Source organism: Diabrotica undecimpunctata, chromosome 6 (assembly GCF_040954645.1).
Source record: "Diabrotica undecimpunctata isolate CICGRU chromosome 6, icDiaUnde3, whole genome shotgun sequence".
In the NCBI taxonomy this organism is placed as follows: Eukaryota; Metazoa; Arthropoda; class Insecta; order Coleoptera; family Chrysomelidae; genus Diabrotica; species Diabrotica undecimpunctata.
The window spans coordinates 15,283,988-15,294,228 of NC_092808.1; the positions used below are offsets into that span (position 1 = coordinate 15,283,988).

The 10,241-nt window shown below is 29.6% G+C and overlaps 1 protein-coding gene across 1 annotated transcript; it reads left to right on the plus strand.

Annotated features, from left to right (window-relative positions):
* The first annotated feature begins 628 nt into the window (after positions 1–628).
* Positions 629–9,926, plus strand: LOC140443172 (uncharacterized). Its single transcript, XM_072534269.1, has 2 exons — positions 629–1,409; positions 6,634–9,926. Exons 1-2 carry the CDS (start codon positions 1,384–1,386, stop codon positions 8,588–8,590), a joined length of 1,983 nt encoding a protein of 660 aa, XP_072390370.1. The 5' UTR covers positions 629–1,383; the 3' UTR covers positions 8,591–9,926.
* Positions 9,927–10,241: the final 315 nt, after the last annotated feature.

Genomic DNA, 10,241 nt, shown 5'->3' on the forward strand with positions numbered 1-10,241 from the left:
CGAAGAGTAGGTTGGATGTCGATACATAAGAAGATACATTGCTTTTTAAGATCTGAAACGTTTGTCTCAGTCCAGTATGAGTTGAAAATTTTTTGTCTTTTGTATTCTGGCAATCTCTGGACAAAAACAAAAATATTGATTTAAGGCAATGAATTCTAAATAATTTTACAAATTAGCAAACACTTCTTGCTGGAACACTGTTTTTATAGTATACATGAATTTGTTTGAACTATTAGTGTGGTCGTTTTTATGAAAACTATTTTACACCTAATTGAATTGTTTGTTTTTAAATTTTTATATTTCTACTTTTCACTGTATATGTTATATTATGTGTTCTTGTATTATTTTCTAGTTATTTCCTATGTATACATAAGTGACTTATTTATATTGTGACATGACAGGTAGTGTACACTATGTAAAAATTGTCAATAAACGTATTTATCTAACATTCATAACCTTCAAACTGACTGTAAACCTTTTTTTTAATTTCTTAACAAATATAACTTAGCAAGTACAACATACTTTTTGTACGCCTATTTTATTTTTTTTACCCCTTTAATCAGCTACGTGGTTAATGCGGATATTGTCTAAATGTAAAAAAATATCTATCTGTCTATGCATTGTAATGTACCTACCTACTCACATGTAAGATAATTAAAGTATCTATGTATTTCTATATAGTTTTTAGTCACCTGGTATATGTTATTTACAATTATGAAAAGTTCTCATGTATAATCACTAATAATTATTTGCTGTTAGAAATCAGAATCAATACTCTTCATAAATATTTTCCTATTTAGAATAAATAAGTTTCGCTAGTTTATTCACCTAATACTTCGTATCTATGGAATAATAATAATTTATTTCTCTTATTTCTTTGTTCGATAAGCTATCCGTATTTGCTATTTTAATATTAATATTTGAGTCCAATCTCTTGTACTCAAATCCATCCAAAAACATCGTTAAATAATTGTAGATAACAGAACTTATATATTCATAGTTTTAAGAAATAACAAGCAGAGTGTAATTTTCATCCTCTAATATAATAAATTTATACATGTCAATATATTCTGTTTAATTCCAAAACAAAGAGTTAGTCCGGAGAAGAAATAAACGCATAGTATTCCATAACAAAATTTGGTGTCAGAACGTGGGATATTAGTAGCAGAGTTCCTCTGATTGCTGATAGAAGGAGAGCTGAGGAATTTTTGAATTGACTTGTTTCCTTCGAGGAATCATTCAAAAAAAAACTGTCAGTGTGGAAAAATCGCCACTACAACTAATTACATTGGGGTCCAGTACATCCAGTTCGAAATCCAGTTCCAGTCATAACCCAATTGTAGTTCCATCGGAAGTAGAGGTGAACCCGTGGAATAATAGACTATGCGACCAACAACAATATTCTACTTGTAAGTACATTCTATCTTAAATTCTGTCTCATATTTTAAAAATCTTGTAAACGTATGTCTACTTTATATCCTGATATAAGTAACTTATTTGACGAACAAATACCTTCTCCCGACTCAAATTCTCTTTCAAATTCTTCTACTTCTAATTCAAATAAAATGTCAATATCAATTGAAATAGCTGAAAAACTTCTCATTCGATTTGATGGTACAAAATCAAAATTATACGAATTCATAGACAATTGTGATAAAGCATACAATTTAGTAAATCCGCAATCCAAACCCATCTTATTAGCCATTATAGAAACTAAATTAACCGATAAAGCTAGGGCCATAACTAGAAACAGAACATTTGACGAATGGAAAGATTTAAAAGACTTCTTATTAGATGCTTATTCTGAACGCCGAACTGAAGGTCAGTGGCAATTGGAATTACATTCCTTACGTCAAATGCCCAGTGAAAATGTAATGTCATTTGCAAATAAAGTTGAAAATTGCTATATAAAATTAATAAATACACTTGATCCAGACTTATCTCCAGATGCAAGAAATGCATGTACTAAACTCTTAAAAACTCAAGCACTAAATGTCTTTATTAGAGGATTAAACAAAGACCTCTCTATTTTAATCAAAGCCCGAAATCCAGATTCCTTAGAAAGAGCTGTTGCTATAGCAATTGCCGAAGAACAAGAACAGTTATCAAGACAAGAAATTTTCAGACCATTCTGTAATATTTGCAAACGAAATAACCATTCCTCAAATAACTGTCGATATAAAAACAATTCAGATAGAAATGTTAGACATCTTCAAAATTCTAGTTTTCAAAACCCAAAATATCCTAATTCAAATCTTCAAAGGTCAAATTCTCAAAATCAAAATTATAAACCTTCAAATTCAAATTCCAATTCTGATTTTCCTCCAAACTTAAGAAAAGAAAATACCAACACTTCCCAACGTTTTTGCAGATACTGCAAAAAACCAGGTCACGTTATAGAAGAATGTAGAAAACGCGAATTTAACAATAAAAACAAAAATCCAACAAATTCTTTAAACTTCCAGAATCCTCGACAACCAACGGTCGATTCTCGAGGAGTTCGTTCAGTTCAGGCCGTATCACAACCATCAACTTCTCAGTCACTTCCTATGTAGATTTACCCTTAGTAAATAATTCTAATCCATCCTCTTGCAAGTTTCTAATCGATACAGGCGCAGATATTTCTTTAATTAAATATTCAAAAATACTAAACATTCCAAAAATTTATTCTAAGTCTATTACTCTACGAGGCATTGATAAAAATGTCTTAAATCCAAATAAAACTATATGTAGTTGTAACGTAAATTTCAAGATAAAAGATTTTGTCCAAACTCATGTTTTCTATGTCGTAGAAGACGATTTTCCTCTTCATTTCGACGGTATATTAGGTAGCGATTTTTTTGAAATAAATAAATGCCAAATTGATTATAAAGAAAATAAATTAAACTTTAAAAATTGTTCTATTTCAATCGAATATATAAAATCTCCATTAAACAATGACAATGACGAATTTCTGAGAGATCAAAATATCGAGACAAGTTCTAATATCGATGAAATATTTCCTTATGATGCTAAATCCATAGAGGATCATTCTTATTTAGAAACCAATGATATCCAAATAACCTTAAGTAGTGAAGAACTACTATCCAATCCAATTCAATCTAAATCTAACTCTAAATCCAAAGAAAATTCAAGTCCAAAATGTGTAAAATCCACTGAGATATGCACAAATAAAACTTGTAACTCTTCACGAAATCATAAATCAAAATCCTGTTCAGAAGAAAAATCCTGTTCAGACGATCTTATACTAAATCAAAACTCTAATTCTAACTCAAGAAGTAATAAAACTATTCTATCCGCAAGAACTGAAACAATTGTTCAAATTAAAGTAATAAATAATGAATTAAGCGAAGGATTATGTCCCGAACGCGAAATCTTTAAAGGTGTATTTTTATGTCCTAGTGTTGTTAAAGTAAAAAATGATTTCTTTTTAACCTCAATCGTAAACACTACTGAAACGGATGTTGAATTAAACGATATTCAAGTAGCAATAGAAAAAATTCCAAATTTACAAAACAATGCAAATATACGAAAAATGTCTTCTTATAAAGATAATACGAATTCTAACAGAATTGCTAAATTAAAAAATGCCTTGAGAACAGATCATTTAAATAGTGAAGAAAAATCATCTTTAATTTCTATTTGCAAGGAGTACAATCATATCTTTTATCTGGAAGGAGATCAACTTACCAGTACAAATGCCATAACTTGCAAAATTCCTTTAAATTCTAATGTACCTATTAGCACTAAATCATACAGGTATCCTGAAGTACACAAACATGAAGTCGAAACTCAAATAAAAGGTATGCTAGATCAAGGTATTATCGAAGAATCAACTTCGCCATGGAATTCGCCCCTTTGGGTTGTGCCAAAAAAGGCCGATGCTTCGGCAAAGAAGAAATGGCGAATTGTTATAGACTATCGACGACTAAATGATATTACTATAGGAGATTCATTTCCACTTCCGAATATAGTCGATATATTAGACCAATTGGGTCATTCAAAATATTTTTCAACAATAGATTTAACATCAGGATTTCACCAGATCAAAATGGATCCTGAGGATTCTCCAAAGACTGCTTTCTCAACTCCGTCTGGACATTATCAATATTCACGAATGCCATTTGGATTAAAAAATGCTCCCAGTATTTTTCAAAGGCTAATGAATACTGTCCTCTCAGGAATACAAAATTACAGATGTTTTGTCTATCTCGACGATATAGTCATTCATGCCGATACATTAGAAAATCATAATAAAAGATTAAAAGAAGTATTCGAAAAATTGTCTACATTCAACTTAAAAATACAACCAGATAAGTGCGAATTTTTTCGTCGCGAAGTAATGTATTTAGGACATTTAATAACTGAATTTGGTGTCAAACCGGACGAAAAAAAGGTATGTGCTGTTACAGATTTTCCTATACCCAGAACACAAAAAGATATTAAGAGCTTTTTGGGTCTCACTGGTTATTATAGACGCTTTATAAAAAATTTCAGTGCTTTAACACAACCTTTAACAAAACTGCTGAGGAAAAATGTTGAATTTAATTGGACAAGCATTCAACAACAGTCATTTGAGAACCTGAAATCAATACTTTGTTCAGAACCAATACTTCAGTATCCAGATTTTACCAAACCCTTTGTCTTAACAACGGATGCTAGTAATTATGCAATAGGGTCCATACTTTCTCAAGGTAAAGTACCAGATGATTTACCTATTGCTTATGCTAGTCGTACCTTGAACAAAGCGGAATCAAACTATAGCACAACAGAAAAAGAATTACTTGCAATTGTATGGAGTGTTAAACACTTTAGACCATATTTGTACGGAAATAAATTTTTCATTTATACGGATCATAAACCACTCACATGGCTATTTAATGTAAAAGATCCCGGATCAAGACTCGTTAGGTGGAGATTAGCATTAGAAGAATATAGCTATGAAATTATTTATAAACCAGGTAAATTAAATCAAAATGCTGATTGTTTAAGTCGTCCTCCTTTAACCATATCTGAAACAAATATTTGCGAAGAAAACAAAAACCCGGCAACAATCACCTTACAAATAAACAAAATGAGTAAAGAAAATAATGACACTTATTCACAGTTCTTATCTAAATCCGAAACTATATTAATAACAAATGATAATATAAAAGAAACAAATGAAAAGATTACATCATTTTCACAAAATTTAGCATTGTTTGTTTCCGTAGATTTAAATTTTAATGAGATCGTTCAGAAACAAATAAATAAACAATTCAGTCATATAGAAAAATTGAAAGCCAAAAATCCAAGACTAAATGACATTATATATATTTCTGATCAAAATAAAAACTTTTATTACATATTTATAAAAAATAATTATTGGGACAATACCTCTTATGAAGATATATTTAATTCCCTAATAAAATTAAGAGACTGGTTATTAAACGATAAAATATTAAAAATTTGCCTACCCAGAATAACTTTTAGCTACGATAAATTAAGTTGGGGAAAAATTAGATCTATGATTAGATTTATTTTTAGAAAAACTGATATATCTATTATCATTTATCATGATATACTAACAAATCCTGAACCTGAGGAAATAACTACAATATTACAAGAGAATCACACTAGTCCTACGGCTGGACACTCTGGTTTTCATCGGACATACAATCGTATAAAAAAAACATTTCAAATGGAATAATATGAAAAATGATATTAAAAACTTTATAAAAACCTGTGAATCTTGTCAGAAAAATAAACTCGTTAGAAAAAAATTCGTAAAGCCCATGGAGATAACAACAACAAGCTCAAATCCATTAGAAAAAATATTTTTAGATATAGTAGGTCCTTTACCTTTAACCGAGTCAGGTAATAAGTTCATATTAACATTACAAGATGACTTAACAAAATTTTCTCAAGCTTATGCAATTCCGAATCATGAAACCAAGACTATCGCTGAAAATCTGGTTCGTGGATTTATTTGCAAGTTTGGAAAACCCGATATAATAGTTACTGATCAAGGCCGAGATTTTACTTCCAAATTATTTTCTCAAATCGCCAAGCTTTTTAAAATCAGACATATAAATTGTACTGCTTATCATCCAGAATCAAATGCTGCATTAGAAAGGAGTCACGCTACTTTAGCAGACTACCTTAAACATTATATTAAAGCTGATCAATCCGATTGGGACGAATGGCTAGATTTTGCTATGTTTTCATATAATACAACTAATCATACTTCAACCAAATTCACACCATATGAACTAATATTTGGATATACACCTAATCTACCTAGCAGTATAATACGACCAGTAGAACTCAAATATACATATGAAGATTATTTAGATAATTTAACACTTAAGCTTAGAAAATCTCATGAGTTAGCAAAAACGAATCTATTAGAATCTAAAGTAGTCAGTAAAAAATATTATGACCAAAAGATTAATGACACCGTTTTCTTAGAAGGACAATTAGTATATCTCCAAAATGAGCAAACAAAGAAGGGTCAAACCAAAAAACTTACACAAAATTATAATGGACCTTATAAAATTCTAGAGATAAATTCTCCTGTCAATTGCACAATTTTAGTAAATAAAAAACCAATAAAAGTTCACATGAATAGATTGAAACATGCTTTTGTTTCAGGTATGCAATAATATGGCTGACAAATAGTGAACAAATTCACAAGAAATATACCAATACTCCTATCAACAAATCACCTGGAATCTATTACGAACACATAAAAAATGTTCAATTTATTGAAACTCATTGGAACATATTAAGTCATATTCCTTTACAACCTTTTACAGACAAATTAAATTTTGTAGATCTCACCTATCAAAAAACATTAAGACTGTGTCAAAACAAACCAGTTCTTATTGAATTACGATTATGCGATACTTCACTAAAACTCTTAGGACAAATCATACCTAGACTCTTTCAAGATGAACAAACTTTAAAAAACATAATTCTGCATGAACATTTTAGACCAAAACGCGCTCTATTTAATGCAATTGGATCTGTTTTCAGGACCTTATTCGGTACCTTAGACAGTGATGATGCTGAAAATTTCAATAATGCTATTAACAAAGCTGAAAGTAACGAAAATCATCTTCTTGATTTACTAAAACAACAAATTCATGTAGTAAAAGCCACGATTGCAAATTTTAATAACTCTATTACAAATCTAGACCGAAACAAAGTGATTTTTGATAAAAATTTTGAATCAATTACCAATTACACAGATAAAATGAATAATAAATATTTTAATTTAGATTTAAAACAAAAAATTGAAGAACATTTTACCTTACTAACTTTCTTTATAACAGAATTACAACAAGAATATTCTACTTTAATAAACGTTATTCTATTTGCAAGAAATAATAACCTTCATCCTTCTGTTATAACACCTGAGCAACTAATTCAAGAATTATCTAAAACGGTAACGCATTTACCTAGTACATCGACTTATCCATTTCCATTGACTATCGATTATGCTCATAAATATTTCGATATCATTTTACTTAAATATATATATTTTGATAACAAGATTTTAATTACGGTTAGTATACCTTTGGTTAGTAATACTCCTTATTCTCTTTTTAAACTAATATCTCTTCCTATAATTCATCCAACATTAAAGAGACTTACCTTTATTCTTCCATCTGTCAAATATCTTGTTCTTTCAGAAAATAGAAACATTTATGTTACTATTGATACATTAGAAGACTGTTATTCATTAGATGAAGAAAAACTTATTTGCAAAAATCCTGATACTTTCCGATTTACACACACTAATCCAATTTGTGAAACTGAATTGTTAACTTCAATAACAAACATACCATCTAGTTGCGATACTCGTATAATTCAAACAGAATATGAAATTTGGCATAAATTAAACAAACCAAATTCTTGGATATATGTTTTACCCAAACCAACAGATTTAACTTTAAGCTGTCAGACTAGTACGCCAATATCTATTGTTCTTTCAAACACAGGTATTTTTTCTACTTCGAATAATTGCAAAACTTACACCGGATCAACTATTTTGATATCTGTCTCAAATCCAAAAGAAAGTAATTTTCAGTCTATCATTCCAGATTTATCCCTTCCAGAAGTCTGTTGTGATGATATTAAGATAAATAATGAATCCAAATTACACCTTGTTCCCTTACAATTAAATAATCTCGATCGAGATGCATTAAATTTAGCAAGCCATAAACTAGATAATTTAGAGAAAATGACCTCAGAAACAAATATTAATTTTTCAGACACAATAAAAAATAGTTCTTATTTCACTTATGCAATCTTATTTTTGATAAAATGTATGTTACTTTATATTTTATACAGGATAATTAAATATTTTTACCGACGATTTCGTAGAAATCCGTCACATAGTTGTCAACAAATTACAAATTGTTTAACACTAAATATATGTCAAAGTAAACGAAAACATGTACATGAGACAGATTTAAGTATAGATTGTAAACATAATAAAGACAATAATTATAGTGAATCCAAAAAGTGTGAAGAGACTAGTTTCACAGAGACTACACCGATAAGACGAAGTGAAAGACTATCGAGACTAATAGAAACTATTTAAATGTGTTAAAATAAAATAATAATGTATACAAATGTTTTATACCATTTAAATGAAAATTCATTTTACAATTATTTTCATTCTTACAAAAGGAGGTGTAATGTACCTACCTACTCACATGTAAGATAATTAAAGTATCTATGTATTTCTATATAGTTTTTAGTCACCTGGTATATGTTATTTACAATTATGAAAAGTTCTCATGTATAATCACTAATAATTATTTGCTGTTAGAAATCAGAATCAATACTCTTCATAAATATTTTCCTATTTAGAATAAATAAGTTTCGCTAGTTTATTCACCTAATACTTCGTATCTATGGAATAATAATAATTTATTTCTCTTATTTCTTTGTTCGATAAGCTATCCGTATTTGCTATTTTAATATTAATATTTGAGTCCAATCTCTTGTACTCAAATCCATCCAAAAACATCGTTAAATAATTGTAGATAACAGAACTTATATATTCATAGTTTTAAGAAATAACAAGCAGAGTGTAATTTTCATCCTCTAATATAATAAATTTATACATGTCAATATATTCTGTTTAATTCCAAAACAAAGAGTTAGTCCGGAGAAGAAATAAACGCATAGTATTCCATAACAGCATTATAACGTTAATCGTTTGCAGTTTTCTACGGAATTTCGTTACAAAATTACAGTTTGTTTCAAAAGATAAAACTTCACATAACCAAATTTAAAACACAATATAACATCAGCATCTTCAAAAACTCTTAGCAATTTTCAAAGGTCGTAAAAACTACTTAAAAGAAATTAAAGCTATCATCCCCCACAAAACTGTTTACAAACACACAATCAAATCCTGTTCGAAATCGACCCTAAAAACTGATTTAAAGCGAAGCCCTCAAGTAGCATCTACCTTCACAAATTTTTATAAAAGCCAACCTTTAACAGTTGAAAAAGACAACTTTTAAAAGCGGCGAACGATCAGCATCTCTGGCACGAAGGGCAGAAGAGCTTAAGGGCGAGATTACGCCTTTTCATCTCTGTCTCTCGGTTCGGTCAGGATAACCTTTCCATGTGGACACTCGAGAGCTCTACACTGAAAAGGAGGAATTGTGAACATCCCGATTTTGAAACCTATACAAGTATCTCGTTATCTGAATACGATGAAACCGAACTTATATTGTGGTTAAGTCAAAGGCGTATCAAAGGGGACGTGAATAAATTTCTCCTTCGATCCTAACACCCATATCGTTTCAATATTTGCAGTATTTTTATTAAATCACAACAACAGTAAAAAATTTGATTTTTAAATTTTTGATCTGATTTCTTTACTAAAAATAATGCCTCACATGTAGGTACCTCAATAACATAATAGTAATTCTGTAATACACATTAATAATTAAAACTTACTAATAATAAAAATATCAGTAAAAAGCAAGCATTTTTCGCAAATCCTATTCAATTTCAGCTATAGGTCAACACCATCTTCATACAGGTTACAAATGTGATTTTGAAAACTCCAGAACCATAGCCTCCATCCATTCTATAAACCAAAGAATTATCTGAGAAGCCATAGAAATTGAAAAAAGTCCAAATTGTCTTAAAAGAGATGGCAGCATAAGGTTACCTTCGACTTGGAGGCCTCTCATAAAGAAAATATCGTCCAAAATCTCCAAATCCTACTG

Bases quoted from the DNA above. Each gene is read 5' to 3' on its own strand.
- LOC140443172 (XM_072534269.1), top strand. From the start codon at position 1,384: ATGCGACCAACAACAATATTCTACTT. The intron at 1,410-6,633 runs GTAAGTACATTC...CTTTTGTTTCAG, and splicing joins CCAACAACAATATTCTACTT to GTATGCAATAATATGGCTGA.